General features: G+C 49.3%; 4 protein-coding genes across 4 annotated transcripts; 2 read left to right on the top strand and 2 right to left on the bottom strand.

Moving 5' to 3' along the window:
* Positions 1 to 1,333: 1,333 nt before the first annotated feature.
* FMAN_01529 (uncharacterized protein) lies at positions 1,334 to 1,876 on the bottom strand (the record flags this gene model as incomplete). The annotated part of the gene is made up of 2 exons (XM_041819990.1): positions 1,334 to 1,740; positions 1,795 to 1,876. The coding sequence occupies 2 exons, from the start codon at positions 1,874 to 1,876 to the stop codon at positions 1,334 to 1,336; spliced, it is 489 nt and encodes a 162-aa protein (XP_041676870.1).
* A 4,738-nt stretch (positions 1,877 to 6,614) lies between these two features.
* On the top strand, positions 6,615 to 6,776 carry FMAN_01528 (uncharacterized protein; the record flags this gene model as incomplete). The annotated part of the gene is made up of 2 exons (XM_041819979.1): positions 6,615 to 6,647; positions 6,696 to 6,776. 2 exons carry the CDS (start codon positions 6,615 to 6,617, stop codon positions 6,774 to 6,776), a joined length of 114 nt encoding a protein of 37 aa, XP_041676869.1.
* Positions 6,777 to 15,654: 8,878 nt separating this feature from the next.
* FMAN_01527 (uncharacterized protein) lies at positions 15,655 to 16,543 on the bottom strand (the record flags this gene model as incomplete). The annotated part of the gene is made up of 2 exons (XM_041819968.1): positions 15,655 to 16,259; positions 16,312 to 16,543. 2 exons carry the CDS (start codon positions 16,541 to 16,543, stop codon positions 15,655 to 15,657), a joined length of 837 nt encoding a protein of 278 aa, XP_041676868.1.
* Positions 16,544 to 16,886: 343 nt separating this feature from the next.
* FMAN_01526 (uncharacterized protein) lies at positions 16,887 to 19,833 on the top strand (the record flags this gene model as incomplete). Its single annotated transcript, XM_041819957.1, has 3 exons — positions 16,887 to 16,936; positions 17,005 to 19,320; positions 19,374 to 19,833. The coding sequence occupies 3 exons, from the start codon at positions 16,887 to 16,889 to the stop codon at positions 19,831 to 19,833; spliced, it is 2,826 nt and encodes a 941-aa protein (XP_041676867.1).
* Between the last annotated feature and the right edge of the window lie 823 nt (positions 19,834 to 20,656).

Below are 20,656 nucleotides of genomic sequence, written 5' to 3'. Positions count from 1 at the left end.
GGCGTCGCGCCGGCTCAGGGCCGGACATAAAAGACAAAGAAAAACCACTAATGTTCCCTGGATTGCCATTGGAGTAATTCCGATGCCATTCCGCACCAAGAGTTACAATGTGCCGTACCTTGTACTAACGTTAGGTGGCTCTTTTAGGGGGAGATCAGATCACACCTCGAGGGGAACTAAAGCGAAGCGAACGAGTTTTTTTCTCTAAAAGATGACGATTTGATGAATCTCGTCTTTGTCTGCCCCTCCCCCCGGTGACATCTCCAACTTGGGGAAAAGGAGACGATCAGCGCCGGGTTTCTTACCTTGTAAGCCACGGCATGTCCGGCCGCAGTTGAAGACGGGCAAGACATGATAGTACAAGGCAATTATCACTACTATCGTTAGACATTTCAGGGCAGCCGCAGTAATGTATTGCGCAAGCGGTCAGGCTCCCCTGGTAAAGGGGCCCTGTAAGTTTCAGTTGTCGTTGAGGCGAGCGTCAGCTGTTCGGATCGACGCTGCAGAAGCGCGGCGTAGGCATCAAATGGTGAGGATTGCTATGTAGGGCAAGCGAACTGCTGTTTCTGTGCCTGTGCCTGGGCCTGGCAATGCCCAGGAGCCAAACCCAGCTTAGGCACAAGTTTATGAACAATGACAAAGATTGTACGATGCAAGGGAGCTACGTACTGGGCAAGGATACTCAAGATCACGAGGCGCTATCGAGACAGGGGGTCACGGTGATTTGAGCAACGCAATTGACATTTCGCTTTTTAGGCAATCAGGCCCTGGAGTGACCCGTCTGCCAAGCAATTCCTGGCTCCGGAGATTCGCAAAAGGAGAGACACGGGAAGTAAGAGAAAAATGAAAAATGGAAAATGAAAAAAGAAGGCAAGGCATTTCGAGTCATCGTTGCGAGACAAAGGTCACTCTTTTGGATCTTGTTTGTTTAGGGGCAATTTCAAGTTTGATTGAGTTCGCGTAAAAAGTATCCTGGTATCTCGTTCCATTTCCGTCAACACTGAGTGATCAGTGGACATAAACATAAGGTAATCCCATTTGCTCCTGAGGATAATCGGGTGTAAATAGCCAACCCCCATCCCAAATGATATCTATGTTCCCAACCAACGTGTTCATCATAAAAACAATAAGCCCACATGCGCGCAATGCCAAAGATAGTGGAACAATGCGGTGTATGTTGTGAGACGCCGTGATAATGCCTGTCTATTGATACAGTTCCCTTGAAAGACTGTGGAACAAATTCCTCCCAAATAGTGATGAACGAAGTAGAGAAAGGGTGGTAGTAAAAAGGTTATTAGATAGTGTAATAAAGGGTATTGTAACGGTGATGCGCTTAGTGAATGGCGCACGCAAAGAAGTGAAGTTGAAGAGTCCGGTCGGTCCAGCCATAAGGGACGATGTTGGTGAATAGACCGGGTCGCGAAATGCCTGGGCAAATGTGGCCAGGAAGATCCGGTGAAATCAGGTTGTTTGATTCGACGGATGAACCAGTCGAAAGGCGGTAGTATTTTTGCGTGCAGGCGGCTTGCATTGCATACCAAATCCCAGAGTGGTTATGATAGATTATGTGCATGTAGGGGTTCAGTCGTAGTTCGCATGTGCATATGCGGCGCGGGAGGTCGCAAGAGCCGGGCGAACCTTGTCCTTTGCCATTGTGTAACCGAGGACGAGAAGAGCTGAAGCCAAGAGCCTGCCTGTTGGTGTCATGTAGTGGCGGTTGCGTGATCCCGGAGAAAGAGGCTGAAACCCAAGACAGATGCTGGTAAACTGTCGATGCTGTCGATATGCTTTAACCTCGCTTGGGAAGAGCAGGCAGAGGTCGGTTGGGGGGGGGCCCGGGGCAGGGAGGAAGCTGCGAAGGTCGTTGAGCAGGCATGTTGATGGAAGTTGAAGATATAGCTTCGAGTTGATGTGATTGATGTATTTTGAGAACCGAGTATAGATAGCTCAGTTCAAGATGGTGTAGGTGGTGTTTGGTGGTTGAGTTGATCCGAGTGTATTGATCAAGTGGTAGTAGTAGTTGTTGTAGTAGTAGTAAGTAGTGTAAGTGCTCGAGTGTTTGTAAGTTGATTTGATCTAAGTGAGCTAGTAGAGGCCAAGAGAGAATGCCTGAATAGATTCTTATTGAGTCGATGATGTGAATGATCGGTCGTGGGGAAGAGGGAGGTCGCTGCCCTTTTAATATTCCTGGCCAGGGCACTCTGGTGTTTGGTTTGTGCCTCCAGCCCAGCTCAAGCTCCTAGCCAAAAGGTAATCTGAGGTGAAGCAGCCCAGCCAGGGCAGCCAGGGCGCAAGACACAGGGCACCACTTGGAGACAGAGACAGGGGGGCCAGAGAAGAGGATTAGGGGGGGTGTGCCTGCACGCCCTCAGCCCTCCAGGAGATGATGAGGACCCGCTCCAGGACACACACCCCCTATACCCATGCCATGCCGTGGGCCATGCCACGCTGAAATGTGAAATGGATGTCAGGACGGAGCTAAGGCTCTCTCGTACGAGGTAGATACGTCAGTTGAGGTACTTTGGCTCTAGGTACCAGAGCCCGCCGGACACCACCTGAAGCAAGCGGGCAGTCAATTGACAGCCGAGCATTGGGGTTTCCTATCCAGCTATTCTGGTGCGGTGTAAGAGAATACGATACACCTCCTATATTGTCTCCTTTCCATTGGCAAGCTTCTTGCTAAAAACGAACGGACAGTGACAAAAAATAGAAATAACGGAAATTGAAACAAGCAAACGGCCGATGGCACAATACGGAGTAGAACAACCAGACATGGAGTCCCTTTCTACGTTAGCAGTCAAGCCAAGTCATCAGTAATCTGCCCCTGTCGCACAACAAAGCGCCCAGTAATTCAGTAAAATCCACCATTTCATTCAATAATTAATTAATTAATATTGCAACTCACAATTAATTACATGCTGTCCTGTCTCTCGATATCCATCCTGAACCCTGTGCATGCAGTAGCACAAATGCAATGTGCTCGGCCACATTTTCAGTCTCTATGTGTTTGTCCTCACCGATGCTGCAGATGCAAATGTGCATCAGTTAGCTCGTACAGCACAGCAGTTTACTCTCACTGCCCAGCCTAAGATGGTCTGTCTCTACCAATACGACGCCCTCAATCATCTGCTTCTGCTTGTACGACACGCCCATTGGACTTTTGAATGCCGGTCGACCCCAAAAAAGCAATAACGCGGGCACTTTGTAGATGCCCATTATGACGATTCCTTGCTTCCTACGGCGCATTATCAGCCTTCTATTGGATATCGAGAGATCAGCTGGGCTGCCTAGCAGGCTGCCAATGTAGCACAGCCAGCAGCCCGTAGTGTAGTGTTCGATGCAGTCAACTCAAAGCTGACTGTTGCTGGTATGTCCTGGTAATGGTACTGGTTATCCAATTGATGCGTCCAAAGGCCACGAGTATCATGAGCCGGCGTATACTTTGGTCCAGCGCTATCAACCCGCCAGTGTAAATCTTAGGAACCGGCTTCCGCCGTGGAGGCGCACCAAAACTCTAGATCAGTTCTCCAAGGAGAGCAACTCAGGAAAACGAAACCCGTCGTTGTCAAAACAAAAAAAAATCTACAGCGAAGATCAAGCCCAGACCAGCCAGTAAAGTCTGTACTGATTCATTCCAATGAGTCCGGCTACCGAGCAGTTTGATTTTGCTTCTCCGTGGCAGCCATCACCTTGGTAGCGCTATTTTTTTCGACAAAACAGGCAATTCGACGAAGATACAGTGGTCGACGCCCATCTTGGCTGGCAGAACGGCTTAGACGGCCTGCGATCCTCGTCAGCCAAGCAGTGTGAAACAGGCGAAGCTGGAGAAAGACTGGTTCTTTGTTGGGGGGTTCCACAGCAAACCCTGGTATAGAACGTCGCATGGAAGCTTTGGAAGAATTTCACCCTGGCCAATTGTACAAGATTGAGATTACGCTCTAGCCCTCCTCGCCTAGACTCGCTCTCAGGTGGATATGCTGCCCAGGATGTTCGATGCTCGCTGAATGACGTCTAATTTCGGTGGTCCATGAGCCTGAACCTTGACTGTCATGCCCCCGTTCACATGTGAGTTGAGATGAAGCGTTGGTTAAAAAAAAAAAAAAAAAATAGACACAAATCTCACCAAACCAAACGCCCTGCCTGGAAAAGCTGAGACCAGGGGGCGGCGGTTTTCTGTCACCGCTTGGTTCATGTCACAGTCACACACAAATGGGTCAACCAATTTGCGAATTTCCATCGTCAGCTTACTGGCTTATTCTCAACAACATTGATTAGGGCTGAGTACTATGCAGGCATGTCGGCAGGCGAGATCTTGACCGCTGAAAAGAAGCAACTTTGGTATGTGGATATGATATTGGCTGACCGATATACATCAACTAGCGAACTAAAATTGGGAGCTGCATTAATACTCCGTACTTGGGCCTTCATGCTGCTGTCGGTCTGATAGATGCAGTCCAGACCCTCAAGGAATAATTATTTCGATTGCGGGGGGATATCCATAGTTACGTTGGTGTCATACGAATTTTTACCTCTAACGCAACTTAACTTACACTGACCGATCATCTGTCTCGGTTGTTGGTGCCAAAAGGTCTCAGATCGATAACACGATACCATACCAACCATACCGCAATACAACCTAACACTGGCGTGTAACAACACGTGTTTGTCTGTCCAAGCTGGCATGTTTCTCTCTATGGCCAAGCAAGCAATGGAGGGTAATCTCTTTTCCATATCGGAAATGCCACCTGATTATCTGACTATTACGGCGTGGACTAGTCTAGTGATGCGTTCGCCGTCGTTGAAAATAAACGTATTCGTTTCAGGTTACTCCCTGCTTCTACTGGTATTCGGCATATCGCACCGGTTTCGCGGCCCAGAACTCTCCGCAAGCCTGGGCACCACGGCTGGCGAGCCTCTAACGCACTTCACCTATCAATTCCGTGTCGTAGAAAACTTTAAAAAGAGAGAATAGAGGTGTAGCATTGGTCTGGCGGGCTCAGGATGCGGGCCGCCTTCGGTAGAAGCGTACCGAGCATTCCAGTGCCCTTCTAAGCGATGGTGAAGAGCGAGAATAAAAAAACCTTCGCTTTGACGTTTGCTCTCCCGACAGTTGAGAAGGCCAAAAGTGTAAATGAGGACTACCGTAATCTGCGTGCCTGTGCCTGGCTACGACACGTTTTTTCCCGTGTCATGGTGCTTAGTGAGACGGCGATGTTGTGGTTTTACGAGGTTCCTTGGACTGACGGAGAAGACCAAAATAGTACGATGTACCGCTAAGCCGTGTAAGCCATTTACAAAGCATGGGGTTATTCTTACAGATCTATTTCGCCGGGGGCATATCGAATGCATCAGTGTCTCGTGGTATTGCTGTGCCGCCGCCTCTTTCTTTTCTCTGCTTCCCTTCTGTTCTTTCGGTACGGATACATTCTGCAGCCCTACATTCACGGTCACTTACACAACCTCTTCAAAAACATTACACGGCAATGTATTCGATACATACACCGGGGTTTGATGTTGAGTGGTTCGCAGGTGACACTGCCCAACCCAGGCTCTGGATCTGTATCCCTGCCTGCCAACTGTGTTTCCCCAATCCCATCATGCACTTCTGTAACCCCAGTAGATTGATACCTGCCTACATCTGGGGGTCTTGGATGACTCACACTCTTAGCCTTGTGACGATGTTGTTGTCCAATTCTGACCTTAATCCCGACTGTGCCGGCAACGTTGCGGTATACAACCAAGAGGAGTAAAGAAACTCAGGACCTTGATCCAATACAGGTAAATGATGAAAAGACTTAGGTAACTCGGCATAGGTTTAAGATGCCTTTTGCTAGGTTTATTCTGACACCCTACACGAAGATCCGATCTATTCTTGCTCCCCAAGAACAACTCGCAAACACATGCAAGCATTGGATGTCTCTTTTTTTTCTCATTTTCTCATTGGTCTTGGCACGGAGGCTCAGCATTTAACGGTGTACGGTCAACGTTGTTTGTAACCCCCACAGGAGAGAGGGGGGCCAGAAAGGACTGCTTATTCGTATTCAAGGCATGCATGCTCTTAAGGTGAAATGAAACCTCCACTCTGACCATCCATCCATCGGTTGACCCCATTATTTTATGTATGTAGCAGATCTCGCTTCGCTTTCTTTGTCGTGCTCGCTTTTAATTATTATTAATCCCACTCCTGTGGTCCGTAGACCTAATCAAAAAGACCTCATCTCACCGCGATTGTGACTGTGCGTTCGAAGCGAGCGCTTGGGGCGCGATATCACGCTGAGTGCGGTCAAAGATCATCGTAATGAAGTCATAGGGGTCCTACGTCTGCTGCACAGCACATGCCGCAATTCCATGAGCCTGGTGAACGCGTGTTTGTTAGTTGAGAGTGGGTTTCGGGTTGGAAGAAGAAAACCTGAGAACCAAACGATTCATGAATGGTCCGTGTAAGTCTAATAGCTCCGAAACTTCCGAACAGATGGTCAAGGCCTTATTTTCTCTACTTGCTGTGGACTGTCACTTTGTATGTGGGTTTGATTAGAATTGTTCTATGGACGTTCCATGGCTTCCATGGCTGTGGATGTGGATGTGGACGTGGAATGAGGTGCCACGCCTTGACCATGGATGCCACGAAAGAAGAAAGAAATGCCATGGTTGGCGTTATCGTTTGCCGACTGAGGCGTCAGGGCCAACACCGTCAGAGCATGGATGACCTTCGATTACCGAGAGGACATTCTGGATCACCTCACCTCACACCGACAAGAGCCCGGTCCATCTCGTAGAATATTCTTTGGAAATTTCCAAGGTCGGGATTTGATTCTAGAGCCAAGCTCGGACTTGAATGAAATAAACGGAGCAATGCTACGTGTGTCTCCTAGGTTCCCGTCCGTCTGTGGCTTGGCTGAAAATGGTGTTTTCGGAGATGTCACATTAGCTCTTAGCTTACCGCCAATTTGGTTCACCTTATTTTTTTATTTTTTTATTAAGTTGCTGCACTGCGTAGACTAGAGGCTAATAATCCTATAAACTACCGCTATAGCTAAGCCAACGCGGGCACTTGCACCCGCTGCCTTTGAATGTGCTGGCCGATTATACGCTCACGTATGAATACGCTGGGGCAGAAAAGGTGACAAGCTTGCATGATATCCATCGTTTCTGATCCATATGCCGGGTCTTTGTGTGAGTTGTCTATGATGCAACGGACTTACACGGACAACAATCATCAGAAACATCATGCACGACATCCCGTCAGTGAGCAGGTTTGGGCATCTACACGGCCCAACCCAGGGCTTGAGCGTCTACTCCTTCAAAAGGAGTGGACGATATTATTCATACCCACTGAGACTGTACCGAGCAACGGTCGGTACATGAGGTTTGAGTATCCATTTCCATTTGGTCCACGCTGAAAGGAAGGGGTGTGCGTGCATGCAAGCCAATCTTTGTTCTGAGGCGCCAGGCAATGCCCCTGTAATTTTTATTTATTTTTGCCATCAATAAATTTCCAGCTGGCAAACTATTGTGCACGTGCACTCAATTGACGGCAGCCTTGCTGACTGTACAAACCAACATACCCCTTCTCCTATGTCGTACTTCTGTTGGGAGATTACATCCCTGGACCCTGCATTGGCGATGTCTGAACTATTCATCCCTTCGAACAATGATTATCTCCACCAGACAGTTCAATTCAGCCTCAATAATAGGTAATCAGAAACAAGGACCAGATGCAAGCCCCTTCCTCGTACATAATTCAATTAATGAAATAATTTGCCGTCCGGACTGTTTTGTGCCCCTGACTAAAAGAACGGGTGGTGGCAAACTCAGCACTAGCGGTAAACAGAGACGGTCCAACGGCTATTAGGGCAGTTGTGCAGTGAGCCTTGGAGGCCTTTCTTTGATGATTGATGACGAGGCTGGGTACAGTACGCCTAGTTTCATCCCAACTTGTGCCGATATCGTCCTCCTTGAGGTTGTGATCTCCGTCCACTGTATCAGCTATTTGGAAACCAGGGGTCAGTGTGTCACACTAGCAGTAAGATTTTTCTTTCCTTTCTTCTTCAGACTATTCCTCTCCATATTTTCTTTTTAATCTGGGGTTATTATTGAGATGAGACCCAAGACCCCGTGCGTGTCAGTTCCAGACCGCCGGGTTTCTGATTGAAATCTGCTTCACCGACTTCCTCGGGGGCATTGTATCTAGAAAGTGGGAATGGTGGCAAATTGGATGGCAATCATGGATACCGCCATTGCGTTTGATTCCTGAGCGGAACCGTGTTGCTGAAAATGTGATCTTCACTGGCATCGATTCCGCCCTGTTGTCCGTTTCATGTCAGAACCCTCTGACCCGACAATGAAGATCATGGCTTAAAGAGTGGCAGGTGATCGACTCTTTGTTGTTCTGCTTACAGATCAAGGACGATCCAGTCACTTTCGGGACTCGGCTGTTGAATTGATAGGTTTCACCGTATCTGATATCTTTGATCAGTCTATAATCTTACTGGCTAGACCTGTTGCAAGAAATGCCTGCAGCGATCAATCATGAGTGATTCCTCTAATGCTACCCTGAGTATTTAGTATCTCCAACATCATTGGTACGTTGGAGTCATCTGACGCGAAACCATCAGCGCTGGCGAGTATTCTGCCTTTCTCGGCAGTTTTCTCCGGACTTTGGCATAAGGTACAGTAAATAGTATACGTACCGACATAATGTCCGTTCCGCCGTGCTGGTAACGTACTCTACCCCTTTAGGTTGCCGTTACCTTTTGCTTTGCCGAGATGAGAAAGCGGCCGCTCCTCTCAGACCAATTGACACCGTCGTATTTCTGACAAGGAACAGAGATCACCGTAACCCGTCTCAAGCGTGTTTGGGGTTTCTCGGACCACTCACAGTCAAGCCTGATCATGCTGCACATAGACATCACGGAGACGCCGTGCCTCGGCTCCAGATGAGGCTTAGGGGCTTCATGTCTTTGCCCAGCCAGCCTCTTGTCCACAGACCGTTGAACTCATCCAGGCGGTCGGACTTTAGGAGGCTTGGCGGAACCGTACTTGACGCCTCAGCCGGGTAACCACGAGTTGGAAAACTGGTTTTTGTGAGAACTCTGTCCTCTCGTCTTGAAAATAGTGCCGACGGCATGACTTCGAGAACAAGTACCGTAGCTTCTCGCCGATTTACTGGCCCATCTCCGTCTAGCGTAACGAAGCCAAGCCCAATATCTTGGGTTCTAGTCAGTTTAAAAACTTCCTTTGCTTTCATTCATTCGTTGCAAGTCGCCGACCGACCGACCGACCGCCGTCGGGACCCTCCATGTCGGAAGAGTCTCCCGACTTTTGACTAAAAGTCGGCGATCATGTCAGTGACATTTCGATGCTGTTAGTTGGCTTCAATAAAGTTGACCGACCTGCTAAGCTAATAAACTCTCAGCTACTCCGTGCAATGTCTCAGTCTATAGCACTGCCGGCACAAGACGAGTTTACGACAGGTCAGGTCAGGAACACGCAAACGCTAGAGCTGACGATATCCTCGTTCCCATAGACAAAGGGCCCTTGGGACGAGGTCAAAGCCACATCCCTTGAGAAGACAATTGGTTCTTCAAGTTCAGCAGCCAGCCACAGCGACCAAATGGGCCACACCACCTGCAGCGTTACCATCACAGCCTAGACAGGACAGGACAACCCACAAGGCTCTTGTTCAGCTTTAGGTAGAGGCAGGGCTGTCAAGCCACAGGACCCAGGGGCACGCACCCTCTCCACGTGGAAGTCAGGGGATACGTATGACGATGGCTGCTGTTGTGTGGCGTCCCCTGACGATCCCTGTTCGTGTCCATCATTCTGACGGACATACAAACGGATACAGCAATGTCCTGTACCTAGAGTCCCTGTCTTGTCCTTGTCTCAGGCTCATGTCGTCAGCTTCATACGTGTGAGCCCCTTTCCCACATTCCGAACTGCGATATTGCAAGGTGCACGGATGGGGAAATTCATTCTTGGGCAGAACATCTGGTCTGTGTCTTGATCGATCGCTGAAGAGTTTCAACGTGTTCATTGCTCCGAGACATGTTGACACTTGCATAGGATTCTCAGCCCAGAATCAATTGACATTGAGGCTGCTCAGCTTGCCCTCCCTGAGATAATGCCACCTAAGGAGAGATAGCCTCCCTGCACCGCGCGACGGCACGCCCTCAATAGTTCAGCCTCCACTGGATCTGGTCTCGACCTTTATCTCAGAGCCAGCCGCACAAGGGTAAGCGATCACTATTGAACAGCACATCAATTACCTATTCGCGAGCGGACTGCTAATGTCCGACCCCCTGTACTGGGGAAATGATGCGAGGTTGACTCTGATATTTTTGGCTACATTTGGCACAGCGACGACTGCTGAGTGGGCGGTGAGAATGACCATCACGTTGCTTGATTGGAACAAACACTTGTAGGTGGCGCCTTTAATTGAGTCCCTGAGAGGAGAGCAGCGTCCATCGATCCAGCGATGTAACCCCAATTCGCCCAAAGTGACGGGACTCTTTTGTCACTCTTTGTTTGCCCAATATTACCGATTATTCTCGTCGCTACTGTCCTGACCTGTCCTGACCCGACCCGACCCTCAAATTGGGGGGTTGGATTTTGAGACACCCAAGTTTTTCCGCCCACGCTATGAAACATGGTGCTGAGCGAAACAAGTTTCCGTCGGAATTCGTTACCCTTCTCTATCAACCTCGATATCGATACGGATAACCTGCCTCGACTTGTGACTTATACGCGCTTCTTATCCAGGTGCAGTGATGTGGGCGTGATATTCCCTCTGGGTGTCGCGATACCTCGGTTACTATCATCTCTTGGCTCACCTATATCCTGCAGGTTGTTATGAGTTCCCACCCAGAAGCAGCCTCCGTAACTGCACGTGGTGATGATTCGCAAGGTTATCAGCGGGCACGGTCCCTTGTAATGGGGCCATGAGCTGCATGTCAACACGAGTTGCTCATCAAACATGCAGCTATCTCCACGTTAGTAACGGTGTGCTCTCTCCGATCAAGGCATTCCCTCTCGGCGTGCATGTGTATGCATATCCAAAGTACAACCGCACCAGGCAATGGGGTTGGGGTGAATTCAAGACGGCTACGGCCAATATGCGAAGGAACCATGGCTTCAGAACTCGGTTCGCAGTGCTTTCCGTGAGTGGTGACGCCTACATGTCTTGGCCTCTAGGGGTGGCATGGCCGCTCTACCTGCGGCCCTATCGCTTTAGGCAACGTGCTTTATCGCAAGGACCCTTCATGTCAACCTGAAGGAGGGATACACCATGCGGATACCGAAGAGGCGCAGAGCTCGGTGTTAATCGTTACATCCATTGAGCAACTCTAGGCACTGTTGTGAAGCTTTGCAGTTGCATTGTTCAAAATACCGCTCTGCAGACGTCAGCTCGCATGATGGGCTTATAGTTCTCCAGTTCTCTGTTGGTTACGAACATGAACAACTCAAGTTCATGATGTTACGGGGGCGTATTGTTAGATCATCATATCATGATCGACATCTGGCTATGGAAGTTATCAGGCGTCAGGGTATGTCTGTTGGTTGAGCATCCAGAGCACGTACACCTGATCGTCCTTGGCTTTAACTCAGACGTGCGCCTTGCGATGGATGATAGATTGCAGGGAGCTTCGACTTCGAGAGACAGGGTATGTATGCTAGCGACTCTGTATCAGATCGGCCCGCTGCGGGTCCTAGATATGCTGTCGATCAACAACCTGCGACATCTTGTCCGGTGTTCAGGTTTGAGGGCCTACAACATGCTATTGTTGTATGCATTCTTAGGGACATTTGAGGAGCTCGGAGATAGATACGGGAATTGGTGAGAGATGCGCCTGCTTATTTTGGCGGAGAAATGACAGGATGTCTACAGAGCGGATGTAACTTGACGTGTTGCAGATCGTGGGGTTGTTGGTGTAAGACGAGAGCACATCCATGTCATAACCTGGTCTATCTGATGAACATCAACATATGATGACTGACGATAACAAGGCTGCGATGAGCTAGTGTCAAACTACTGTATCTAATCACAGTCAACTCGACTGATTAATGTTCTTGGCCTTTGTTTAGCAGGTGATACAGTAAGGCGTATGCATAGCTTTGAAACACCAAGCTCTACCCTATATGCGGATTTACTCGAGTCGGCGTCATGCTCCACGGCCTGGTCGAACTATACCTTCGTATAGTGTAGTGCAGTGCAGTGTAGTGTTGTTTATTACGGATAATATGGGTTAGTCGAAGAAGCGGTCAACTATGCAAAGATGAAGATCGAGATCAATGCAAGACGTGTCGTTCGTTGATATGGTTGGTGGTGATCGGGCGGCCACTAACAATGGCCATCAACGAACCTAAAGGATGGATCATTGGTCTAAAACCTGCACAAGAGAGTCACGGGACAATATTCGCAAGCAAAAACCCGGCCAAGTATGCATGTCCTCTGCTGAGTTGTCGAATCCTCCACTGGACCAGCATTAGGTAGGTCCTGCAGTGAGCCGTAAGTTCAACTAGTGTGAGCATATCTTGGAACGGGTGCGGCCCCAACGGTAAAATCTGCAACGGTTCTGTAGAGGGGAAGATCGGAGTTGGGATCATCATTGGCTCATAACTCAGTCAGATCCTGGTAGCGAATGGTCGGCAGCCAGAGTCATCGTTGAGCGTGACTAGCTGTCATGGGCATACGGATGGAGTTATCGTGGGGGCGGATGAGGGGAAGCTCACAGCATCAATAACAGTCATAGCGAGCAGAACAGGCAGGGCACAGCAGGACATGAGGATGGTGAAACTATTATGGTGTGTCTACCATACCATGTTTTGGGAACCATAAACCAGAAGCTAACAGTGGCACAGCAGTCAGAGTAGGTGTGATGCCTGCCACAGCCATGGGAATGTCTTGTTCAAGGCTGAGACGTGCAAATCCCAGGAATCGAAAGATGATGTTTCGAATGCATGGCCTAAGCAGCAGATCTCCATATGGGGAAATGGAAGCGATACAACGATAGCGAGGGCCCAGTATCAGCATGCACGAGCATGTCTGTAAGCATCTTTCAGTGATGCCACGACAGCGTGTGTATCAGTTCCGGCTGAGAGGTAATAGGCCGGAAGGGAGAGGGGCTTGAAAGGGCCCACGTACGCTGGTATGGAAGTTGATAATCACAATCTCACTCTCACTCACTGCTGATGTTTATGCCATGAAGAATTGCGTACATATCGTGCCGCTGTACCGGAGGTAGGCAGTGAAGTTGCAATGGTGGAGGCGTGTCTACAAGCCAAGAACAGAACAAACATGCATGCATGCATCTGCATGTACATACAGACATGCATGGATACCGAATGCAAGGAATTAGCAAACTAACTGCAATATCCATGTCATCATAAAAGAGAATGGCCTCATGGTCTCCCCAAGCCCAGAAGTACAAACACCACTTGTACCAAAGTATACCCCGTCATGAGACCAAACGGCTAGCTGCCTACTCACCGAGTTTATGTGTTTCATCGAATTGACTTTGAGTATTCTCCATGACCCTTGCTATTTCTGTGTTTGTGGTTGCGGGGTTACTCGATGCTACTGTTTAGTTGCTGCGAGGCATGTCATCCATCCGCCTTCATTGTCTTCCTGAGACGCCAACCTAGACTTTGGTACAGTCATCCTCTGTTCAGAAACAGATATGCGCTCACTCGCAAAACTCAAATGGAGAAATTGCTGTGCTGGTGCCGGTTCATACCGCAACTTTGTGCTAAAACCACCAACCTCATCACCGAACCCCCCCTCCATCCCAGGCACAAGGCACAGACAGGCACAAGGCACAGGCACAAGGTACCAGGGGGTCAAGAACATGACAATGATGAATGATGATGAGGATTGAACATCTTGTGACCCAAATTCCGATGCTGCCGTGTCTTGTAGTCGGCGAATCGTCCGGCCCCGAGTCGTCTCGAGAGCTCGTTTATATCAGGCTGTCATATTTACGATATAATCCAAGCCATTGAGACGCGTAAGGCAAACACAACCACCCCAAGGCAACGTATCCGTATCCGCGACATTCATCAATTACACAAACGACTCCCCTTAACGGCTGTTTTATCAGCTCAGCCTGGATCAATTTATCACAAATCATATTCTGTACACCTCAATTCCTTTACTGAACATTTCGTGATTTTATGTACACAGCCTCTCACTTGGCAAGTGCCGATTACGACATGCTGGGTAGACTAACGTAGTCCAAACCTCAAACCACAACGAAAGTTTCCGCCCCTATATTGGGCATCTCTAAGTGGAGATATCGATCATCTTTCTTACAAAGTGCCGGGCTCATATCGAAGCTCCCGAGTCTCGCTCGACATGGCCAACTTCAGCCAGACGCATATAGTGAAGGGTGAAAGGCTGACATGGATAAAGGGCGTCAAATACAATTCAATTTCTAATCAAGCCTCACCGGAACATCTGAGACATTCACAACAAACCATGACAACCGATTGACACTCCGCCCAGAGCTCATATCTCGACACTATGAAATATATTTATAATAACTTGGCTAGCTCGGATACTCATTTGTGACCAACCGGTAGGGTCACAACGCCGCATGCCGGCAATGTAATGGTCCGCATCCATCCGGCTTTTCCAGACCTGCTTGACAATGGACTTACAGATGGAATTTCGCTTTCACGCCCATTATAACCTCAAAAAATGTGACACTCGTACGTACACCTATCATCGAGGATCTACCGAATAGTTTCGGAACTGGGATTCCATATCAAAAAGGCCTCATTCTCGCTCTTGAGACCCATTATGCCACCCAATGGTACCAGGGTCAGTCTGATGATACACAAATAAGAGGATCAAGTGCGGGATATACACGAAACTCCTCCATGGGACTCTTGGGAGTATCTCCTCCGGACGTCGGGCTTATAGATTTCCTCTTGTCATATCACTCTGAGACATGCAACTGGCCAAGACCCGATATTCCTCATCCACACTGTGCTGCTCCAGGTTTACGGCTGCAACTATGCAGAACACCGACCCAGCTTCATAATGGGGCCCATGGTAGGGGCTTGGTGTTCGTCTGTTTGTCAACTCCAGATCATCGTCGCTGTGCCAAGCTGGAGACAGGACCCATGCGGGACCGACGCCAAGAAACATTCAGGCCGGTGGTCAACGGTGGTGTCTGAACGGCCCGGTCGAAGTGGGCTGTAACAATGATGCTATTCTCGCCTAATTCAATATCCAAGCCATTACCTATGTGATTGATCATCCATACCTTGGAGTAAATCGCACTTCGCCAGACTAGACTGATGACTTGACTGACGTGACAAGCTGGGGCAGTAGACTGTGATCAGCAAATGATATATTACAGGCATTGAGTGCGCAGTAAAGTCGCTGGTAGCCTGTCTCCTCCCGCCGCCCGCAGCCAGCCCGAACACCCACAGGAACCCGACGGCCGTATCCGCAGTTCCCGTCTGTCAAACCCTGGTATTCGGGTCAACCCTCGTCGACCGACATAGTAACATCAAATTGTCATGCCATTCAGGCCAGCCAGAGAAACAAGAAGATTCAAGTCCTCAATCCTAAGCAATGAAAAGACTTGTGCAAGATTAGCAAACATAGGAGGCTCTTTGATTACTTTGTTGCTCCTTTGGTCCCGGTTATGGAATGTCCTCCCCAACAGGCACTTGCGTAGAAGAAATCCAATTCTCCATCGTGGCCTGGCCTTCTGGCCGCGCTCTTACACCCCCACCACTGCTAGCTGCAGTGTTTACTCTTTTCTTGACCACGAGGCACAGCACCTGTCCGTATATTGCAAATCCCTCATATGAGACGTCCATAGCTAGCTTCTTCTTGTCTTCGTTTCCGTCAAGGCCGTCGTTCGTCCGGGCCCTCTGCCTCTTGTGTGGGGGTGCCTCCGTATCAGAGTCGATTTCGATGGCCGAGGCTGTTTCATCATCTTCAAATGCCTCATCGTTGCCATCTTGATCCGGACCCTGTATTCCTCTTTGGCGCTTACTCCGCCGTGTTGTTGTTTCGGCGACAGGAATATCGGCGAGTCTCACCTCATCATCGTCGTCTTCTTGTAAGACAGGCGCACGGTAGTCATCCTCAACATCCACGGGAACACTATCTGTCTCACCGATGAGTTTAGAGGAGTTGGACTCGAGTTTCGGTGGTAGCTTGTCCCTGAAATGTTTGGTCTTGTAAAGGAGAGAATGTCTCGTGCTCGTCTCTGTCAAGAATATGGAGACCTCAAACTCGTCTAAGTGAGATCAGCTACTGATAGAGACAAAAATAGATATCAACACACGTACCTGATACTATGACGTCTTTGATGCTCTTCTTCTTGCTCTTCTTTCTTATCCTTTCCTTCTCTTCGCGAAGCTTCGGAAGCACCAAAGGACGGATTGCTTCGATGACCTTGGGTAATATTGGATCTCGAGGATTCAGAAGCCATGACTGGGCTAATGCAGGGTTATCTAAATAAATCCGGCATTCAAGAACCGAGTACTTAGATATCCTCAGATATCGCCGGACCGGAGCCATCGGATATTTGACGCTATATGTGAAAGTGTGAAGTGAAGTAAATGTGAGTAGCGTGAACGGCGCTGGACATGGCGTCGCTTCAGTGATGTAATGAGTACCTCCTGTCCACTATAAATCGCGTCGCGACACGCTAAAAGTCATAGAACTTCCATCTCTTGGGCAGGTCTGGAATTGGGCCCCAGCGTCAGCCTTGCAGCTCCTGTAAGCGATTGGATAGCGGGAGCTTCAATTGAACGACCGCTTGAACAGCCCAGTAGCGCCAAAAAATCTCCATTGCTCAGCCGTGTTAACCCGAACACCGAAAAGCATCCTAATTAAAGTGCGAAATGGTTCTTGATCAACCATGCTCCAATCCTGGAAGTCGTCCTTGAGATTGCCTCGGTCGAGATTTCCGTATGTCTTCCCCTTCGCAGAGCCTCCAAAATTGGAACGTGGGGGAGCTAATATAGCCGGTCTCGCAGTGCTCGACCGACCTCCAAGCTTGAACCAAATTATCTCAAGCAATGTACCGACGATTTATACGCATGGCAAGCACAGAATCGACCTGAGGAGAAGCCATTCACCCTCCATGATGGCCCCCCATACGCCAATGGCGAGCTTCATGTCGGCCATGCCATGAACAAAATTCTTAAAGATATGATTGTGCGTGTTAAAGTGCAGCAAGGCCGACGAGTGACATATCGACCCGGCTGGGATTGTCATGGTCTGCCAATCGAGATGAAGGCACTGGGATCGCACACGACGAAGGGCTTGACTCCTGTACAAGTCCGGGACACAGCACGAAAGCTAGCCTCCAAGACGGTTGTGGAACAGATGAAGGGATTCCGGGCTCTCGCCGTAATGTCTGACTGGGAGAAGAAGTGGACAACGATGGACCGTGAATACGAGATAAGGCAATTGCGTGTCTTTCAAAACATGGTCCGTCGAGGGTTGATTTACCGCAAGCACAAACCCGTTTACTGGTCACCTTCTTCGCGGACTGCGCTTGCTGAGGCAGAGTTGCAATTCGTAGAGGATCATGTCTCTACCGCTGCATATATTAGGTTCCCTATAATTTCAGACTGGTCCTCGATACCTGAACTTGCCGGTTTCAAGGGAAACCTGTATGCAACTATCTGGACAACCACTCCTTGGACCCTCCCTGCAAACCTGGCTATTGCCATCCACGACCAAATCGAGTACTCGATCCTCCAGGTTGGCGATGACGGCTATCTTGTTGCTTCGAGCCGTGTTGGGGATGTGAAGCGCTTCCTTGGCGACTTTCAAGTTGTAGCGCATTCTATTCCAGGTTCTAGCTTGAAAGGTCTAGAGTACAAGAACAAACTCCGGGGCAAATCCGCTCCGCCGCAGCCTATCATTACTGCCGATTTCGTTACCTCCAGCTCTGGTACCGGTCTGGTTCACATTGCCCCAGGCCACGGCCGGGACGATTATGAAGTGTGCTCTAAAATCGGCATTGAAGCATTTGCTCCTATCGACGATGGCGGTTTCTTTACCGAAGAGGCTTACCCGGACGATCCAGAGAAGCTCACAAAAGCGAGTTCCGTCATGGATGGTGGAAGTCACGCTGTATTGGAATTAGTGGGCGATGATGTACTCGGAAGCCATAAACAACGGCACAGTTTTCCTTACGATTGGCGTACCAAGCGACCTGTGGTGACTCGTGCTACAGCCCAATGGTTTGCTGATGTTGGTAGTATCAAAGATGATGCCCTTGAAGCACTCAAGGATGTTCGATTTGTTCCAAAGGGTGGCCGAAACCGTCTCGAAGCTTTCATCACACGTCGTAGCGAATGGTGTATCTCTCGCCAGCGATCATGGGGAGTTCCCATTCCTGCACTCTATGACGAGAACGGAAATGCTGTCATGACAACAGAAACAATCGACCATATCATCTCAGTTATGGAAGAGCGTTCTTCGTCTGCCTGGTTCTCTGATGACCCAGATGAACCTGCTTGGATTCCACCCAACATGGAAGGCAAATACCGTCGAGGCACTGATACAATGGATGTCTGGTTTGATAGCGGCAGCTCATGGACAGAAACCGAGGGCCCTGCCGATGTCTACCTTGAAGGTTCCGACCAACACCGCGGATGGTTCCAATCCAGCTTGTTGACTTATGTTGCTACGCAAACATCAAGGGAGTCGACTGGCAAAGCCTCTGCTCCCTTTAAGACTTTGGTCACTCACGGATTCACGCTCGATGGGAAAGGCAAGAAGATGTCAAAGTCGGAGGGCAATATGATTGTCCCCAGCGAAGTCATGAAAGGGCTTCTCTCACAGGCTTACTCCAAAGGCCACAGGCAAAAACTTGACCCCCTCGGTCCAGATGCTATTCGACTATGGGCAGCGAGCGCCGATTTTACATCAGATGTTCTTATAGGGCCAAATATTCTTAGGCCTGTTAATGCTTCGCTGATCAAATATCGAACCATCATCAAGATGCTTGTCGGGTCAATTTATCCAGAGGGCCGTGAGCGTCCACTGACCAAGTTGGACCAAATGGCACTTGTTCAACTTTCCGATACCATGTCACAGGTCATGCAGTCATTCAACGACTTTGAGTTTTATAGAGCGGTCAGTACAATTAACCACTGGGTGGCGACTGATTTGTCCGCATTCTACTTGGAGGCCCTGAAGGACCGACTCTACTGTGGTGATGGCGGCGGTGCCTTGGAACCTATCTTCATCGGATTCCTGCGCATGCTGGCACCGATAACCCCTATGCTTGTTGAGGAGGCTTGGTCGTTCCGGCCAGAATGGATGACCAAAGACACGTGAGTTATCATCCTGTGCTCCCTCATGTTTACGATTTGCTAACATGGACCAGTTCCTTGATAAGCCCAGCTCGCCATCTATATGACGACCCTCTCGTTGACCCTCTGCGTTTGACGCTTCCTCAAGATGTGGTGCGTAAGGATCAGTCCATCATCACAGAAGTTCATGGCGCTGTAAAGGCGACACTGGAGGATGCACGAAATGCCAAGGCGCTTGGCAGCTCTCTCCAGAGCGCAGTCTACCTGGAAGTCGAGGATGGAAAAGCGGCGGCTGTTCTTGGACGTTACATGGACGAGCTCCACGACATATTTGTTGTGTCTTCGGTGCAAGTCAACGAACCCCTCCCTGAAAATCATGCTTGGGCTTTCCAAAAGGAATTCGAGATCCAAGACGCCAAGGTCAATGTGCATGTGCTTCCCCCGAAGGAGGAAAAATGCTCCAGATGCTGGCGATACCTGGCGCCAAAGAAAGATGCGCTATGTGGCAGATGTGAAGAGGTTGTCGGTGCATAGAGGAGATATAAGAGAAGGATGGCACGTTTGATGAGGTGTACCCCTCTTTGTCACGACAAGTGTACAGTATTTATGTAAACTATCAAGATGTTAATGATCTATACTGATTCCAGTTTTGGACAGTATCTGTATCAATTAGACGAAACAGCCGTTACTATGTATAGAAAATGTATGAGAAAGCGCTCAAGCACCAAGGCCTGGAGCTGTATCTGGTCCATTCCATGGTTGAGTCGGATTCCAAGCGCATGACTCTATTGATGAGCTTGAACTGCCCCTGAAMCCCCCGCCATTACGAGGTGTTCAGCAGCTCCCGCATCCTGACTTAGACCTTGGCTTCGAATGAGTTAATTATTTTCATGTGATGAGTATCGGCAGTTCGGGCCTGAGACACCCGGTACTTGGGATAAGGTGTAAGCTTCCCCTCAAACCTTGTACTCCAACACAAGATGAGGTGCCACATCAAGACACGCATGCGTCACTCCCCGCCACGCTTGTGCCTAGGATAGGTGGGAAAGGCGTAAAACTGGCGCATCTGAGAGGCCCTGCCGCCTGTGGCTTTAGTGTCTTGTAGCACCCCGTCGGGTCACATCCACTCCCGTGACGTCCTATAGACCCAAGGACCCCTACATCTAATGTCCAATCCTTTCGACATTGACGCTCCGCAAATGCAACATCCTAACCAACTTACAAGAAAATCTTTGGTCCAACGCATCATCACTGCGACGTATTCCCGTGCACTTCAAAGTGAGCGATGAGCTCTTGAGGCGGATTCCCCCTGTCGGGCATCCACTCCGAACTCGACACTTTGTTGCCGTCATTATCA

Source organism: Fusarium mangiferae (assembly GCF_900044065.1).
Source record: "Fusarium mangiferae strain MRC7560 genome assembly, contig: FMAN_scaffold001, whole genome shotgun sequence".
Taxonomy (NCBI): domain Eukaryota; kingdom Fungi; phylum Ascomycota; class Sordariomycetes; order Hypocreales; family Nectriaceae; genus Fusarium; species Fusarium mangiferae.
This window is presented reverse-complemented; position numbering and strand designations above follow the sequence as displayed.